General features: G+C 37.5%; 1 protein-coding gene across 2 annotated transcripts in view; it reads right to left on the bottom strand.

The window, feature by feature from the left end:
• PPA2 (inorganic pyrophosphatase 2) overlaps positions 1 to 20,010 on the bottom strand; it is a 1,020,900-nt gene that overhangs the window by 38,062 nt on the left and 962,828 nt on the right. For both annotated transcript variants that reach the window (XM_050791496.1, XM_050791497.1), the window contains one exon: positions 18,389 to 18,515. In XM_050791496.1, coding sequence (XP_050647453.1) covers positions 18,389 to 18,515 — 127 coding nt within the window. The remainder of the gene's footprint in view (positions 1 to 18,388; positions 18,516 to 20,010) is intronic.

The raw sequence follows: 20,010 nt of genomic DNA, 5'->3' as shown, positions 1-20,010 counted from the left end.
TATAAATTTATTTTTTTCCAATGTGTTGAAGTTTAACCCCTTTTTTGAACATTTGGAATGGAGAGGGAATATATAAATAGAACTACTTGAGTGAAATACCTATAAATATTTATTTCTGGAATGAGGCTTTCACTGAGTTCAAGTATATTAACCAAACTATCAGCAAATAAAAACACTCCTCAAGTTTCCAAAGCATTCTGCTTTGGAAAAAACAGAGACCTTTGACAGGAGGGGCACTAAATTCGTGTTTCAATGTACTCCCTCAGGCTAACCTACCTAAAATAGATACCTTATAAAAAGATAAACATCAAACAGACTCAAAAACAAGATAAGTAACTTTGTAGACCTAAGAGGGAACAAAAATACAAAACAACATGTAGGGCTGCATCCAGGGGCACACAGGAATCCTGATGTGCAGGCAGATAGGACAGGCTGTAAGCCCGGCTCCTGTCAAGTAAAGGCAGGATGACTATGCGATTTATTGTATATACTGGAATATTTCTGAGACCTATATCTAGAGAAAAAGCAGTTAACAGAAATCAATCCTTATATGACCTATGCAAATAAGAATTTTAAAGTAGTTATTACAAATATGTTCAGAACAACTTCAAAAAAAAAAGAACCAAAAGGAGGATCTGAAATGAAAAATCAGGTAGGCTTAACAGCAGAACGTGGATATGGCAGGAAAAACAACAACAACAACAACAACAAAACAGGGAAGTAGAAGACACATTAACAGAAATTATCCAGTTTAAATAACAGTAAGGAAAAAAAAGATGAAAAAGACAGGAAGAGTGGTAGTGATTTGTAAGACAATAAAAAGTAGTCTAAAATATGTATATTTAGTCTCAGAATGCAGGAGAGAAAACGGAGCCCCCCCAAAAGTGAAATAATAGTGGCAAACATTTCCCAAATACGGTGGAAAAACAGGAACTTACAGACCCACAAAGCTCAGTATACCCTAAGCAGAATAAATACAAACAAAAGGCAACCTTAGCACATCAAAGAAAAAAAAATTGCTGAAATCCAAAGATAAGGAGAAAATCTTTAAAACAGAAAAAAATAATACATTATACACTAGTAACAAAGTGTACATGAAGGATTAGTTCCAGGACCACCATCTGCTCCCCGAAAATCCATGCATATGAAAGTCTCACAGTAGCCCTGCAGAAACCAGCTATATGAAAAGTAGACCCTCATTATACTGTGTTTTGCAACCTGAGAATACTGTTATTTTCAATCCACATTTGGTTGAAAGAAATCCATGTATAAGTGGACCTGTACAGTTAAAACCCATGTTGTTCAGGGGTCAACTGTATATGAGGTAACAATACAAATGGCTGTTCACTTTTTATTAGAAGCAATGGGCCCGAAAGAAAATCGAACATCAATATAAAGCTTAAAAAAAACCCTATAACTTTAAATTCAACATCAAGCAAAATTGTATTTCTAAAACAAAGGCAAAAAAAGATTATTTTAGATAAATAAAAATGGAGAAAATTTGCCACCAGCAGGACTGCACTACAAGCATATGTGAAAGTCCTTGAACTGAAAGAGAATGACACCAGGTGGAAACTGAGATCTACAGATCTTCAGGAAGAAACAAAATACATGGGTATGAAAATGGCAAATATGTGGGCAAATGTGAAAGACATATATGTACAGGAAATGTCTTTAAAAAACATTTTGTTATTTAAGACAATCTGTAACAAAGTATAAAGAATGAACACATGTTCTGACAGCAACTGGATACACTGCTGGTAGAAATACAAATGGTAGAGCCACTCTGGTAAACAATTTGACAGTTTCTTACAATGTTAAACATATAATTACCATCTTACTCAGCAAAATTATTCCTGAGTATTTCCCCACCGGAAATGAAAACATGTTCACATAAAGACTTGTACCTCTCTGCTCATAGCAACTTTATTCATATTAGCCCGAAACTGGAAACCCGTATTTCCAACAACATGTGAATGGATAAACTGTGGTATATCTAAAAAATGGAAGACAGTTCAATAATAAATTAGGAAGAACCACCCTGATACATGCAACAATATGCATGAATCTCCAAAGCATTAGTTAAGAGAAAGAAGTCATATACCCAGCCATGTGAATGATCACTGATGCCAGAGTCCATTGATAGGTAATTCTAGAAAAGGCAAACTATTGTGACAGAAAGTAGATCAGTGTTTGATAATGGCCTATGGTAGGAAGAAGGGATTGATTGCACAGGGTTATGTGGGAATTTTGGGGGTTATGGAAATGTTTTGTATTATGAATGTGATCGTTGCTAGAAGACTATATATAGTTATCAAAACTCACTGAATTGTATACTTAAAATGGGGTGAATTTGACTGGATGTAACTTATACCTCAAAGTGAGCTAAAAAATATAAATGAGAGAAAGTCCCAGCCCTGAAAGAGTTCATAATCTAGATAGGTGGGTAGATAAGGAAACAAACAAATTATAAATCTGTGAAATCAAAGACATTTTACAGAATCAAACAAAATAATGTGGAAGCAAAAAAAGTGGCAATTAACCAACTGCCTTTGCCTTGTGGAGTCAAAGGCAATTCACTGAGAGATGATATTTAAACTGGTTCTCAAAAGATAAAACTACTAAGGTGCAAAACTACCTGGTATGTATAAGAAAGGGTGAAAATCTCAGTGTGTTAAGAACTTTGGATAAATAGTGTGAATGGCTAGAAAATAAAAAGTATTTTACTAAGTTAGAGAAACTGGATTTTTCTGTAAGCTCTGAGAAGTCAAAACATTTTTTAATATGTTGTCTTTAAAATAAGATAAGTCTGGTAAACAGTGTGGGAGATAAATTTTTTTGTCAGGAGGCTAACTAGAGAAATGTTAACACTGATTCAATGGAAAAGTAAGATATAATTTAAGACAACAGGAAGAAGGAGGGAATGGACTAAAAGATATTTGAGGTCAAATTGAGGGAATCTGGTGACAAATTGTGGTACCAACTTAATAAGAAAGATCAGTGAAGAACAAGATGACAAAGTTTAGAATGTATATATGACTAAAACACAACTGTAATAGTTAAGAATGGCAAAATTCCAAGTATAAATGAATGCTTTCTCCCTTTAAAATAAGTTAAAACACACCTATTTAACATGTTTTAAAACTGTGCCAAAAGATATACAAGATATAAAATATATAAAAGAATTCCTGAATAAATGGGAAACATATATCAACAACTGATATAAAAATTAATGTTTTAAAGATACCAAAAATCCTTGACAATTAGGATTCTAAAACCTGTACACAAGAATAAAGGCAGTCACTTCCAAGACGGCTGAATAGGAACAGCTCTGCTCTGCAGCTCCCAGAGAGATCGATGCAGAAGATGGGTGATATCTGCATTTCAAACTGAGGTACATGGTTCATCTCATTGGGACTGGTTGGACAGTGGGTGCAGCCCACTGAGGGTGAGCAGAAGCAGAGCGCGGCATCGCCTCACCTGGGAAGTGCAAGGGGTCAGGGGTTTCTCTTTCCTAGGCAAGGGAAGCTGTGACAGAGTGTACCTGGAGGAATGGTACACTATGCCCAAATAGTGCATTTTTCCCACAGTCTTCACAACTGGCAGACTGGGGTATTCCCTCCTGTGCCTGGCTCAGTGGGTCCCACGCCCACGGAGCCTTGTTCACTGCTAGAGCAGCAGTCTGAGATCGGCCTGCGAGACTGCAGTCTGGCGGGGGAAGGGGCATCCACCACTGCTGAGGCTTGAATAGCTAAACAAAGCGGCAGGGAAGCTCGAACTGGGCAGAACTCAGTGCAGCTCAGCAAGGCCTACAGCCTCTATAGACTCCACCTCTGTGGGCAGGGCATAGCTGAACAAAAGGCAGCAGAAACTTCTGCAGACTTAAAGGTCCCTGTCTGACAGCTCTGAAGAAGGCAGTGGTTCCCCCAGCATGGCATTCAAGCTCTGAGAACAGAGAGACAGCCTTCTCAAGTTGGTCACTGAACCCCATGTAGCCTGATTGGGAGACACCTCCCAGTAGGATCCGACAGACACCTCATACAGGCGGGTGCTCCTCTGGGACAAAGCTTCCAGAGGAAGGATCAGGCAGCAATATTTGCTGTTCTGCAATATTTGCTATTCTGCAGCCTCCGCTGGTGATACCCGGGCAAACAGTGTCTGGAGTGGACCTCCAGCAAATTCCAGCAAACATGCAGCTGAGGGGCCTGTTAGAAGGAAAACCAACAAACAGAAAGGAATGGCATCAACATCAACAAAAAAGGACATCTACAGCAAAACCCCATCTGTAGGTCACCAACATCAAAGACTAAAAGTAGATAAAACCACAAAGATGGGGAGAAACCAGAGCAGAAAAGCTGAAAAATCAAAAAACCAGAGCACCTCTTATCCTCTAAAGGAACGCAGCTCCTTGCCAGCAACAGAACAAAGCTGGATGGATGAGTTTCATGAGTTGACAGAAGTAGACTTCAGAAGGTCAGTAATAACAAACTTCTCCGAGCTTAAGGAGCATGTTCTAACCCATCGCAAGGAAGCTAAAAACCTTGAAAAAAGGTTAGATGAATGGCTAACTAGAATAAACAGTGTAGAGAAGACCTTAAATGACCTGATGGAGCTGAAAACCACAGCACAAGAGCTTCATGACACATGCACAAGCTTCAACAGCTGATTTGATGAAGTGGAAGAAAGGGTATCAGTGATTGAAGATTAAATTAATGAAATAAAGAGAGAAGACAAGATTAGAGAGAAAAGTGAAAAGAAACAAACAAAGCCTCCAAGAAATATGGGACTATGTGAAAAGACCAAATCTATGTTTCATTGGTGTACCTGAAAGTGACAGGGAGAATGGAACCAAGTTAGAAAACACTCTTCAGGATATTATTCAGAAGAACTTCCCCAACCTAGCAAGGCAAGCCAAAATTTAAATTCAGGAAATACAGAGACCACCACAAAGATACACCTTGAGAAGAGCAACCCCAACACACATGATGTCAGATTTACCAAGGTTGAAATGAAGGGAAAAATGTTAAGGGCAGTCAGAGAGAAAGGTCGGGTTACCCACAAAGGGAAGCCTATCAGACTAACAGCTGATCTCTCTGCAGAAACCCTGCAAGTCAGAGGAGAGTGGGGGCCAATATTCAACATTCTTAAAGAAAAGAACTTTCAACCCAGAATCTCATATCCAGCCAAACTAAGCTTCATAAGTGAAGAAGAAATAAAATCCTTTACAGACAAACAAATGCTGAGAGATTTTGTCACCACTAGGCCAGCCTTACAAGAGCTCCTGAAGGAAGCACTAAACATGGAAAGGAAGAACTGGTACCAGCCACTGCAAAAACATGCCAAATTGTAAAGACCATCAACATTATGAAGAAACTGCATGAATTAATGGGCAAAATAACCAGCTAACATCATAGTGACAGGACCAAATTCACATATAACAATATTAACCTTAAATGTAAATGGGCTAAATGCCCCAATTAAAAGATACAGACTAGCAAATTGGATAAACAGTCAAGACCTATCAGTGTGCTGTATTCAGGAGACCCATCTCATGTGCACTTTGCTCAAAATAAAGGATGGAGGAAGATCTATCAAGCAAATGAAAAGCAAAAAAAAAAAAAAAAAAAAAAAGCAAGGGTTGCAATCCTAGTCTCTGATAAAACAGACCTTAAACCAACACAGATCAAAAGAGACAAAGAAGGCTATTACATAATGGTAAAGGAATCAATTCAACAAGAAGAGCTAACTATCTTAAATATATATGCACCCAAATATGGGAGCACTCAGATTCATAAAGCAAGTCCTTAGAGACCTACAAAGCGGTCTCAAAATAATAAGAGCTATTTATGACAAACCTACAGCCGATATCATACTGAATGGGCAAAAACTGGAAGCATTCCCCTTGAAAATCGGCACAAGACAAAGATGCCCTCTCTCACCACTCCTATTCAACACAGTGTTAGAAGTTCTTGCCAGGACAATCAGGCAAGAGAAGGAAATAAAGGGTATTCCATAAGGAAAAGAGGAAGTCAAATTGTCCCTGTTTGTGGAAGACATGATTGCATATTTAGAAAACCCTATCGTCTCGGTCCAAAATCTCCTTAAGCTGATAAGCAAATTCAGCAAAGCCTCAGGATACAAAATCAATGTGCAAAAATCATGAGCATTCCTGTACACCAATAACAGACGAACAGAGAGTCAAATCATGAGTGAAATCCCATTCACAATTGCTACAAAGAGAATAAAATACCTAGGAATCCAACTTACAAGGAATGTGAAGGACCTCTTCAAGAACTACAAACCACTGCTCAACAAAATAAAAGAAGCCACAAACAAATGCAAGAACATTCCATGCTCATGGAGAGAAATAATCAGTATTGTGAAAATGGCCATAATGTCCAAGGTAATTTATAGATTCAGTGACATCCCAATGAAGCTGCCAATGACTTTCTTCACAGAATTGGAAAAAACTACTTTAAAGTTCATATGGAACCAAAAAAGAGCCCTCAAGACAATCCTAAGCAAAAAGAACAAAGCTGGAGGCATCATGCTACCTGACTTCAAACTATACTACAAGGTTACAGTAACCAAAATAGCATGGAACTGGTACCAAAACAGAGATATAGACAAATGGAACAGAACAGAGCCCTCAGAAATAATACCACACATCTACAACCATCTGACCTTTGACAAATCTGACAAAAAGAAGCAACGGGGAAAGGATTCCCTATTTAATAAATGGTGCTGGGAAAACTGGCTAGCCATATGTAGAAAGCTGAAACTGGATCCTTTCCTTACACCTTATACAAAAATTAACTCGAGATGGATTAAAGACTTAAATGTAAGACCTAAAGCCATAAAAACCCTAGAAGAAAACCTAGGCAATACCATTCAGGGCACAGGCATAGGCAAAGACTTCATGACTAAAACACCAAAAGCAATGGCAACAAAAGCCAAAATTGACAAATGGGATCTAACTAAACTAAAGAACTTCTGCACAGCAAAATAAACTCTCATCAGAGTGAACAGGCAACCTACAGAATGGGAGAAAATTTTTTGCAATCTACCCATCTGACAAAGGGCTAATATCCAGTATCTACAAAGAACTTACATACATTTACAAGGAAAAACCCCATCAAAAAGTGGGCAAAGGATATGAACAGACACTTCACAGAAGAAGACACACATGCAGCCAACAGACACATAAAAACATGCTCATCATCACTGGTCATCAGAGAAAGGCAATTCAAAACCACAATGAGAAACCATCTCATGCCAGTTAGAATGGCAATCATTAAAAAGTCAGGAAACAACAGATGCTGGAGAGGATGTGCAGAAATAGGAAGCCTTTACACTGTTGGTGGGAGTGTAAATTAGTTCAACCACTGTGGAAGACAGTGTGGCGATTCCTCAAGGATCTAGAACAAGAAATACCATTTGACTCAGTGATCCCATTACTGGGTATATACCCAAAAGAATTGTAAATCATGCTGCTATAAAGACACATGCACACGTATGTTTAATGCAGTACTATTCACAATAGCAAAGACTTGGAAACAACCCAAATGTCCATCAATGATAGACTGGATTAAGAAAATGTGGCACATATACACCACTGAATACTATGCAGGCACAAAAATGGATGAGTTCATGTCCTTTGCAGGGACATGGATGAAGCTGGAAACCATCATTCTGAGGAAACTATCACAATGACAGAAAACCAAACACCACTCATAGTTGGGAGTTGAACAATGAGAACACAAGGACACAGGGCGGGGAACATCACACCATCACACACCAGGGCCTGTTGGGGGGTGTGGGGCTGAAGGAGGGATAGTATTAGTTGAAATACCTAATGTAAATGACCAGTTGATGGGTACAGCAAATCAACATGGCACATGTATACCTATGTAACAAACCTGCACTTTGTGCACATGTACCCTAGAACTTAAAGTATAAAAAGAAAAAAAAAAGAATAAAGGCATAAGAAAAATCAAGTATGAAAAAGTAGAACAAAAGTTGGAAGATTAGTCTCATATATGCCTTATTACAAGACTTCATAATTAAAATAACATGACGCTGGCATAGGATTATATCACTGACACCATATAGAATCCAGAAACAGACTCCTGTATAATGAAATGCGTAAGAAAGACATTCCAAAACAGTAGGAAGAAAATGACTTTCTGTTCAGCAGTGTTAGAAAAAATGTATACATGGACAACGTAAATTCCACATAAATTCAAGACTCGATTGTAAAGATAATAAAATATAAAAGAGTGAAAAGAAAATAAAAACATCTTTCTGACCAAGAGGTAAGAAATCTTTAAACTAGAATCAAAACACTAAAGTCATGTATAAAAAACACTGATAAAATGGGATACATCAAAATTTAAAACCTCCGTAAGCCAAAAGTCAATATAGCATCTCTGCAAATAGAGAATATTTGCAACCTAAATAATAAAGGATTATTATCCAAAAACTCTGGTATACCAAAAGAATGTCAACCCCAATAGAAAAAGTGCAAACAATTTATATACTCAATTCACAGAAGGGAAGATACAAATAATCCAATAAAAATACAAGAAAGATGCTCCAACCCAGTAGTAAGCAGAAAAATAAAGAATTAAAACAAGATAAATCATCTTTTACGTATCAGATTGGCAAAAAAATAATAAACTATTATTTAGGAAGCATTTACTCTCATACACTGATGATACAATCACTGCAAAAGACACTTTGGTAATATCTAGTAAAATTTTGAAATACTTTAAACCTATGGCTCAGTAATAGTGCCACAGGATTCTTCAGCTGTCGTTTTTCCAGCTGGAAATCTCTGTAGCCAGCGGCGCCTTTTCGCGAGTTTTGCTTAGCCCGCTGGGCTCCTTCCACCCACTTGGCCTGGCAGGCTGCACTCCGCTCATGCTAAGCCTGGATCCCATGCACGCCAAGGGCAAACCAGGCACAAAGTGGCAAGGAGCAGGCAACTCTGGGCACCAGCACAGGCACTGGCTCCCTGTGAGGCTGCAGCTGGACCGGGCAAACACTGCAAGTGGCTTCCACTGGAGGCTCCAGGAAACATGGTGGCACTTAGAAGCTTGGAGGCACCAGGAAGTGCAGAGCCCCAAAGAGGATGTCACAGCCCTGGCTCAGGGAGCCATTAGGTCTGGGATCCCTGAAGGCGCCCAGCTCTTCTCTTCTCCTTGTTGCCTGCAATGTGGTGAGCAGGATCAGAAGGTAGCATATTTCAGCCTTGTTTGCCTTAGGGTTCCTTCAGTTTCACCATTTGGGGGGTCCGGAGTTCTCCCATATAGAGGAAGACTGAGGTACCTGGGCAAATGGAGGGTGAGCAAGGCAAGGTGCTTTACTGACAGTACAGATCTCACAAGATCAGAAGTAGGTAGCTCCTATCCACAGGCAGGTCATCCCATTGAGCCTGAGGCCCACTGAGACTGCAGCCCTCAGTGGAGAGGAGACCCAAAGTGGGTAGTTCCTATCGCAGGCAGGTTGTCCCGTCTTCCCGAGTCTGGTTGAATCCCAGGTTTTTATGGGCTCAGGAGGGAGGAAGTGTGTGCTGACTGGCCCATGGGCAGCCATGGTTAGGCCCAGAAAACACACCATAGGTTCTCACTCCAGGCCAGATTTCACCCAGAACAGACAGCCTGGTCCCCAGGCTTCAGGCCGTTCCTGGCTTTAAGGTGGGGCTTCAATGTGGACCCACCTCCTTCCGCCCAGAAGCCTCTCTGCCTCCCGCTATCTATACATCATCTACTGTACCCAGGCTGTTTGTGCCAAGGGGCACCTGCAGGCCTGCACCAAGCCACCCTCAGCACCCCTTTGGCCTCCCTCCCATGTTCGTCAGTGCCAAAAGTCCAGAGGGGGCAAAGGTGGCAGGGGGCTGGTGTGTCAGTGCCACTCTGAGTGAGGGCACACCTGGCTGGGTTGCAACAGCACCCAGGTTCAGCCATGACTTCACTCCAAAATCAGAGTGGGGAGAGGCCAGGCAGCATTAGCAGGCACTTCTGAGCTTGCAGAGGTCGGGTGGGGGGCTTCCCAGGCCCCCAAGAGTGCAGGGATGCCCAGGTCCACAGCTGTGGCTGGGTGGCTGCAGCTGTGTCCCAGAGGGTGGTGATCCCACCCTGTCAACTCAGAAGGGGATGGGGCTCCCACTTGTTCCTGGCTCCCGCAGCTCGGTGGAGCTCGCAGTCCTGGCTGTGCCTTCCCGGCTGCAGCCAAAGTCTTTGCTGTGGCTGCTCCAGATGGGCCGCCGCTGCCAACAGTAGTATGTCATTTAAGCTTCACAACTTGTAAATTAGGTATTATTTATCTCTTTAATGCAAATTAATAAACTGGGACTCTAAAAGGTTAAGTAATTTGCTCAAGATCTCAAAGGGAATCAATATATCAGCTTTAAAAATGGAGTAACAGGTGTGTGGGGGGCAAATATCAAATTGAATTAGGTAATTACATCTTAAGACCTTCTTCTAACTGAATAAATATCAAAATCATTACCTATTGTTCTATATCCAGGACTAGAATGTCCAACCAGCAGAAAAGAATTCATTAACGAAATGGTTCTCAATTTGAAGGAAATCTATTAGAATCACCCATGGAGCTTTATCTAGCTATATAAATTCACATCTCTAACCTTTCTATCCACTTCCACAAATTGACAGCTACCTATACTTCCACAAAGATTAGGAGAAAAAAAACATTAAAATGCTGCTTTACCTGGATTATCTCCACCAAACCATAACACAAAGTGAAGAAAGCATACAATCGGCTGAGAATTTTTTGTTTTTAGATAAAAACCAGTGACATAAAAGTAATACCGTATCTCTTTGCCTTTATTATATAAAAGGGGAAAAAAGACACCAGGATATGGCCTTATGCTAAAATTTTGTCCAAAGGGGAGGAAAAAAGAAAAATGAAAAAGGAGTTTCCATTTTACTAAAGGAAATGATGTTGATTCATTCGCACAACACTCTCATCCCAGTACTACAAATGTTGCTCCCACAGAACTAAACATGTGCACAACTAGTACCCTCTAAAGAAACTCTGTGGGAAGCAAGAACATGTGTTTTTAATGACTTACAAAAACTCACAAGAAACAAGTTTCATTTAACAACATTCACTGTATTTTCTGTATCACAAATAGAGGTCCCTGCAAAGAGAAATGATTTTCTTAATAATTTCTGCTTACTCAGAATCTCTAAAAGATTTCCATGTTTTCCAAACAGTTCTGCATATCTACGTTTAACATTCACGGGCTGATGAAGAGTATCTTTCATTGTTCTTGCCCTTTCCTTCTCCATTCTCCTTTTCACAAACTGTACTCTTACCAAGACAAAACCTGTACTAAGAATGTGTATTAACATAATGAAAAAATAATGGAATTAACGCATGTCAAAGTGAGTATTACCAAACAAAGTAATTCTACAGAGAGACTATATGCACTGTATCAGAAAAACCTCTCAGAAAAGACTTAGATTTTTCTCAAAATATAAACATTCATTACCAGTTTACAAGTAATTTTACATGACCAGTAAAATGAAAACCATACAGATGCCTTGTACATGGAAGGAATTCAAATATTTCTAATCTAATTTTGATTTGAAGCATATAACCAAGTGGCTAAATGCACAGGTCTCGGGTCAGATTGACCTCCACTGAACTTCCAGCTTCATCACTTAACAGTTACCCTAAAGCACTTAAAAATGTGCTCATATCCCCAAGAAATCATCTAATCCTTTAATTTAAACTGGGTTTCCCATAGCACTAACTTTGAAGATAATTTAGGTCTTTCTACTAATAGAAGACAACAAGCTAAAAATAATGGATTAAAAATATTTCCTAGAACAAAAATTTAGAGATGGGAAAAACCTTGGGGATCTTTTACTGATCAGAAGATGAACTCCACAGTTTTAAGAAATAAAGAAGCAAAGGCTTTGAGAGGTTATGACTTTTCCAAGGTCAGATAATTAATAAACAGAAAGAGCATTTTAGAATTTAGGCCTCCCCCATACTTCACTATATCATAAGAATGACTGAAACCTAAAAAAACTGTAAGAGGTCAAGGTTCAAAAAAGAGACAACAGGTTCTTGGTAATTTAATTCCATCTTAATTATAGTTTTTGAACTCAATTTGTCCTTGTTCCTCAACTGCCTCCTCCCACAACCCATCCCTACATACCTACACCTATTAATGAAATAAGAGGAATAAAGATCAAAAGAGCTATCTTTTCACTGGAATCTCTATCATTGTCCCACTGATGCCTAAATTACTTAAGAGCAAATGGTCAGCACTCTTAGAAAGCAACAAGGTCCAAGGCCACAAATACAGCTGACTAACCCAGCATTTTTCAGAGCCAGACTGGAGTGGAATGACTGGCCATATGATTTAGGCTAGTTACTAACCATGCCCCATGCCCCTTCCACCCGGTGCCTCAGTTTCTCTATCCTTTAAAAAGAGAATAACATATCTTGACTGAAGTTGTGTGAAGATTAAACATAATCCAAAAGAAGCACTTTGCATAGTTTCTTCTTAGGCATATTGCGATTGTCTGACAAATGTTAGAGCTCTTAGGTTGATGATGCTGATATGCAAGCCCCTTTCCAAGCCAGAGTACATTCTGCTGTCTTCTAACACACACAGAAAAGCACATTGAACTTTATTCTTTTTGGTTACAAAACATGAATATTTTCCCTTAAGATCACTATGCTATTCTTTTTCTCCCCCTATATGACAGTATTAAGTTGTGTTTTAGGAGGAAAGGAAATAGAACACTACATTAATTTGCTTATTTTTAAACAATAATTACAGAAGCACTAGAAGTGTTTACTTAGCAAATGAACATTTAAGCCAAATAGATTGTGTCTCAACATATTTAGTTTTGCCTTGAGAGTAAGTAGTTTTGATTTTTAAATTTCTCTAAATATAAGCTGAAATTCTACATATATAAAAGACATACCTTAATAATTTTAGGACAAGTGTGATGCCGGCCTATGAAAATGTCAGAACTGTCTTATTTTAAATAATTGCTCATATGATTTATTCATCTACAATGTATCTATATCAATATAACTGTTCTGATTTCAATTGTTTTAAATCTTTCACATATTCAAACTATAAAATCACCACACAGGTAAACAGTTACTGCAGCACAACAGACAATAGTTTTCATTTATTTAAAGACCAAACAAAAGAAATCTTCATTGCTCTGCAAGTTGAAACAGCATCTAGGCCTAAATTAGCTCCTCGTGACATTAGTTCTCCTGACATAAGGTCCTTAGGCCCAGTGGCAATACTGAAGAGGCACAAACATCTGTTTGGTGAGTATCTGAAGCTGTACATTATAGAAGGAGGTTAATTTAACCACGAGAAAAATTACACATGCCCTAGCATTTCAATCCTCTTAAAAAGCTCTAAACTTGGTTATTTGATAACCAAAGCTATTATTCGCACTGGCCAAGGTATTTTCTAGTAACAATTTAAGTGTCCTAAAAGTCTTATTAACTCTTACAGGCCATTAGGGTACCAACAAGAGCATTAGGGCCTGAAACCTAATTACAGGGCATAAAATGGTCTTCGTGCTCTGTTAATGAGCCTGCTGAAGTGACCAATTTTGTATCACGGAGTACAGGGAGTTTCATTTCAAATGTTATTTGGACATTTTTTAGACTTTTACAGTGGCTACTCCATTTTTAGAAGGTGAAACTAGAAGACTTAAAACAGTAACGTTAAAATTACAGAACTATAACCATAAAAAAGTTTTTTACTAATTGAAAAATGTTCTCTGATGCAATGGCTAGTTTAAGTTCAGTCATCATAGGTAAAAACCGTAAATATTAAAACAGGAGTATACAGTCTACCAAAGTCTGTACATATGTTAATCAGGATCAAAAAAGTTACTTCATTTTATTTCCCAAAAAAAGTTATTTTATTTGTTCACAAATTTAAACAACCCCAAAACATCTTCGAAGAACCACAACTTAAATGTGTCTATATGAATAAAAAGAAAATACACAGATATAAGGACATACTATGAACTAAAACGAGCTTCATTCTCAAAAAAGAAAAACTTTGACAAACCATGCCAAATAACAGCTTCTTTTTCTTTCGGGATTTTTTTTTTTTTTTTTTTTTTTTTTTTTTTTTTTGAGATGGAGTTTTGCTCTTGTTGCCTAGGCTAGAGTGCAATGGCGTGTTCTCGGCTCACCACAACCTTCGCCTCCTGGGTTCAAGTGATTCGCTTGCCTCAGCCTCCCAAATAGCTGGGAGCCTCCCAAATAGCATGTGTCACCACACCCAGCTAATTTTGTATTTTTAGTAGAGATGGGGTTTCTCTACGTGGGTCAGGCTGGTCTCGAACTTATGACCTCAGGTGATTCGCCTGCCTCGGCCTCTTTTTCTAAAGATAGTAGAAACTAATAGGATGGATATGAATTTTATTATTTATTTATTTATAGAAACGAAGACTCACTATGTTGCTCAGGCTGGTCTCACACTCCTGCACTCAAGTGACCCTCCTGTCTCAGCTTCCCAAAGTGCTGGGATTACAGGTGTAAGCCACCATGCTGGCCAAGGATTTACTTTTAAAATGTCTAATAACAATAAAAACGTACAGGAAATTTAAAAAATCTCTATGTACTCCTATATTACACACATCCCCAGAAAACTACACAATTAAAAAGAAAATTCCTGATAGCTGCCCTCCCCTAAGTGTTTTTAAATTTTTCTCGTTTATCTGACAAACAAGCCAAGAAGTATAGATGACAAATGTTTAAACAGTCATAAAATATAAAATCACTTATTCCTTTATAATATAAATTTCAATTTATACACAGTAATTTATATTTAAAGTTACTGCATTAGATATTTTTGGAAAATGGACACCAGCCAACAATGAAAAGGGAAAACTAAAGAGGGAATGGTAGAATTTAAGTAAGTAGAATTAACCAAGCATTGAAAAGAAACCCGCAGGTGATAGCTATGCAGGAGGTTCAGAGAACAGTCTGTCCAAAGATGATCACTTAATAAATAGTATGATAAACTAAATGAATAATATTTACATAATAATACTGTAAATGCTACTTAGTTTTTAATTTTCAGATTCAACCATGAAGCAAAATAGGAAAAACAATTATACTTCACGTAATGTAAACATTATAAATTTTGACACTATAGAATTGATAGTGGAGCTGAGAGAAGTTAGGTTGTAAGGGACAGAAAAGGATAAAAATATAGAAACTGAATGTTCTAAGTTCTACAGTGGGCAGTTAAGAGTTATTGTTCAAAGTCAATGAGGCAATAAATCCAGCTCCAAATATACAACTTAGAGTTATTAGGATAACAGTAGAAATATGGTAACACAGTTGATAAATGTTTAAGAATTTAAGTTCCTTGTCTTCCAAAGTAATAATTTGAGTCAACAGGGAAAATGCATAATTTAAGAAATTTAAGCACATCATTTACAGAATAGAAGCAATCATTCAAAAGAACAAAAAACATTTGCGATAAGATATGAGAAGATGAGATGGGAGGTAGGAAGAAAAACTTTACTTTTCATGTTATATACCGTTTTTTACACTTCTGAGTTTTTATTTCCATGTATAAAATTAATTTTATAATTTTAAAAATGCCATCTAAAATCCTGTGTTTGTGATTTTAGATGGTAAATATGAAAGACATAAATACCAAATCATTTTAAAAGTTGCTTGATTTAGGATTAAATACTGTTGACTACAAATAATTTTTCAAAAATAAAAAACATTTATACTACAATCTCTTCTTCCTTTCAATTTGTGCCTACATCAATTTTTTTCCTGGGTCTCTGTAAAGTAAGAGAAAAGAAAGAAGAAATTCAACAAAGGTATGCAGAACATATTAACAATAATGTGAAGGTAAAAGGAATGAGAAAAAAATGTGTTATTCTTAAAACTATCAAACTTGCCGGGCGCTGTGGCTCAAACCTGTAATCCCAACACTTTGGGAGGCTAAGGCGGGTAAATCCCTTGAGGCCAGGAGTCCAAGACCAGCCTGGTCAACACGGTGAAACCCCATCTCTTCTAAAATACAAAAAATTAGCCAGGTGTGGTGGCACATGCCTGTACTCCCAGCTAGTCAGGAGGCTGAGGCACAAGAATCACTCGAACCTAGGAGGCGGCGGTTGCAGTGAGCCGAGATCGTGCCACTGCACTTCAGCGTGGAAGGCAGAGAGAGACTCTGTCTCAAAAAAACCCTACCAAACTTATTTCATAAAATCTAGATGTAAGAGAAGAGTACTTTAAGTATTAACTAATATGAACAGTATACAAATATCCTTAAAATAAACAATTTTCATTTTCCCCATATACTTTACTCATTCTTTTAGGATTTCAAAAACATATTATGAATAAGAATTGTTATATTTTTCATGATGAAAATAACACATGTGTTCACTTTTAATACAATGATAAATGTACTGGTTTTCTAAAACAATAACATCTTGTTTTAACTATTCAAGTTCAATAATTTCTTCTCAACCCAAATCAGCAACTGGCTTTAGTGTTTCTCCATATCTCTTCATAAAAGCAAATGTGAAAGGAATTTAGAAAGATGTCCAAAGTGCAAAGTCATCTCCATTCTGAGTACACAACAGAAATAAAATGAATAGAGTTAAAACTTTTTATTCTAACACTTAGGAAACTCAAGGAGTCGTGCTGGGCTTATGTGATCTAGTTTCAATACCTCTAGTTACAAATATATAAATTACTAGAATCAAGGATGAATTGCTTGGTGTAATAGTATAGATGGGCTATATATTGCTCAGTACAGTACTGAGCAATTCACACTTTAGAATCAGACAGAAACGAGTTCAAGCTGTATACTATTTACATGTTTGCAAACGTGGGCAAGTCACTTACATTCTCTGAGCATCTTCTAAGTTAAGAACAATAATATCTATTATAACAGGCACCAGTGCTTGTTATATGCTGGACAATTTAAAATGTTAAATCACATCTCCAATAGTACTGAACTACTACTCTCTAAATAATATTTTCATTTTCATTCAAGTGCTCAGCTTTTTCAGCTTAAAGGGGCATCCCTTAGTACAGTTGCATGACTTTAGTGTGGCAGATCACAAATGAATTAGGTGGATGATTTGTTTCGGCTGCCTGTGGCACTAATAGATTATCAATTCTCATTTGAGGAGCAGTTAAGGTGCTAAAAAATGTTTTTAACTAAATAAAATTTATTTACTATTCTCATATATATGTATATGAAAAGTATAAAAATAGACAAAATCAGGGTAAAATAATGAGATAAGAAATATATATGGTTTATAGACTTGAGGCTCCTATTTTAATTGTAGTTTTCACATTTTACTTTTGACCCTCAGGTTACATGCACTTCACCCTACCAGACCTCCCCCTTTCTCAATTATATGCAAGAATGACAACACAGAAATCTCTCCTGCTGTTTCAAGTGCAAGAAAAGGTACATAAACTAAGATTAATACATTGTTAATGAGGTTCGGTCATCTTAGAAATGGTAATATTTCCAGTTTTAGAATTGAAGTTTACAAGGAAAAAGGATCCTGAGCAAGAATAAAACAGGAAAGAAAAATGGAGGAAAAATTGGTCAAAGAATAATAATAGTTGTCATATATTCGACACTGGTATGTGAAAGCCAGATGCTTTAAATAAATCATTTCTTATATTGCCAACAGCTTTACAAGTAGGTATAATCATCTCCATTTAGAGACGAGCAACTGAAATTCAGGAATGATCTACCCAAAGTCACTCATCCAGGAAGTAGCACAGCCAGAACTTAAACTGAAGTCTGTCTGACTCCAAACAAAATTAAATCATACCAAGCTATTTCCAGAACTTAAAATTTCTAGCACATCAAAATTTCATTAGAAGGCAGTTACTTCTTCCTTCATTTGTACAAGAAGAGACAAAAACTAGGTGCAGAAATAGCTTTTGCTGTCAATGACACTCCTTCCTTAGTTTCTTCTTGTTAGTCATATGAACAAAAGAGATTTCAAGGTACAAATGCCAGTATTGTATGCTTTTATTCCTAGTCAAAGGATGCTTTCAAAACAATTCCCAATAGCAGGTGGGCCATCAAAACCATGGAAGGAAAGAAGAAAGGAGGGAAGGAAGGAGTGAAAGGGAGAGGAGGAGAGTGAAAGAGAGGTGACAGGAGAGGGAAGAAAAAGGGAATAGAGGGAAACCAGTAGAATGTACTTTCTTCATTTAAAATATAATGTGTCTATCTACCTCTTTTCTTCTCTCGTTTTTAGAAAGTACATTTAACTCCCCTATGTGAACTTCTTTTAAGTTCTAAGAATTCCAATGACACACTAATTTACTTTCACTTTCTGGAAAGTAACAGTCTTACCATGAAACTTTGAGGCTTCAGGATCATTCACATTGATAGCAATTAATTTCCAATCTGTTTCACCTTCATCAATAAGAGCCAAAATTCCGAGAATCTTCACATGAATAACTTCTCCACAAGAAAGAATCTTTAAAGAGAACAGAAATTCACTATAGGCTTTGGAGAGTTTACTCACATATCACAAAATCCATATAAAAGATGAAAAGAACTACAGACTGAAATGTAATAAAGCCTCAATAATTAAAAATAACATGAAAATAGCCAAAGTCTGCCTTGCAATGAATGTCCCTTTAGAGTTAACTTTCTCAAAATTTCCACTTTCACCAATGATTGAATTACTTTACTGATAAACAAACAACTTGCCCTCCCATTGCAAATAGCTAAAAAACTGGACAGAATATATGAAATCACTCATTTCAGACATTAAACAACAGGCAGTACAGGACTGTGACCCCAGAGAGAAGTAAACAAATGAGAAAAGACATCTGATTGCCCTGGCTTTCTGCTCAATACACGTTCCAAACCACGGTAGAGAGAAAGGAACCCTGTAAGAGGACAGGGATCTCACTGAGGTTAAAGAACAGAGTTTAAAAAAAAATGGAGAGGATGAAGCAGCTGGAATTTGTAGGGCATGGTACTAGAGATAAGAAATAACTACAGCAATATACATTGGGGTTCCCTTGAGACACGGATTAAACACTAACCTGTGCATGCATGGGATGAGACTCTATAAGTCAAGAGAAGAATAACTGCCAGAGATCTATAAAATGAGTTCCAACCACCCAGGAAAACCTCATTCAACACAAGGGGCATTCATTAGTGAACCTATAACAGGCATGCCTTAATGGTAGGACTAAACTGGCTCTCAAATAAAGGTTACTCTAGACCTGTGCTAACAAAGTTTTAAAAGTGCCTGGATACAACCAAACTGACTCACAATTAACTACCTGTAAAACCAAATATTCTTTAAAGGAAGACAACAACATCCAGGCACTCAACATAACACAACATCCAAAATTCTGTCAATACACAAGAAAATGTAAGCTCTAAATGGGGAAAAAGATTAAAAATCATTCAACAGAAACATTTCCAGAAATGTTAGATGATTTAACAGATAGGAACCTCAAAACAACTACTGTAAATATGCTCAAAGATTTAAAGAAAAGCATGACAATATGGAAGGGAGAAATAGAAAACATAAAAAGAACCAAATGGAACTTTAAAAGCTAAGACATACATGATCTGAAATGAAAAATTCTCTCAATAAGCTTAACAACAAAATAGATATTGCCAAAGAGAAAATTAGTGAACCTGAAGACACTGTAACAGAAACTTTCCAAAGTGCAGCAGAGAAACAAAAAGGATAAGAAAAAATTAACAATCCCAGTGTCCTCTCGGACAGCATCCAGCACTCTATCTCATGTATAAATGGAATTCCAGAATGGGAAAGAGGAAGCAGAAAAATACTTGAATAAATAACAACCAAAAATTTTCCAAATTTGATGAAAAGTATAAACCCACAGATTGAGAAAGCACGCATGCACACACACACACACACACACACACAAGTGCACGCCCATCAGAATAAACAAAAAAAAATCCAAAGTGAAGCACATCATAAT

Source organism: Macaca thibetana, chromosome 5 (assembly GCF_024542745.1).
Source record: "Macaca thibetana thibetana isolate TM-01 chromosome 5, ASM2454274v1, whole genome shotgun sequence".
NCBI classification, from domain to species: domain Eukaryota; kingdom Metazoa; phylum Chordata; class Mammalia; order Primates; family Cercopithecidae; genus Macaca; species Macaca thibetana.
Note: the sequence above shows the minus strand (reverse complement) of the source record. Positions and strands in the feature narration are given on the sequence as shown.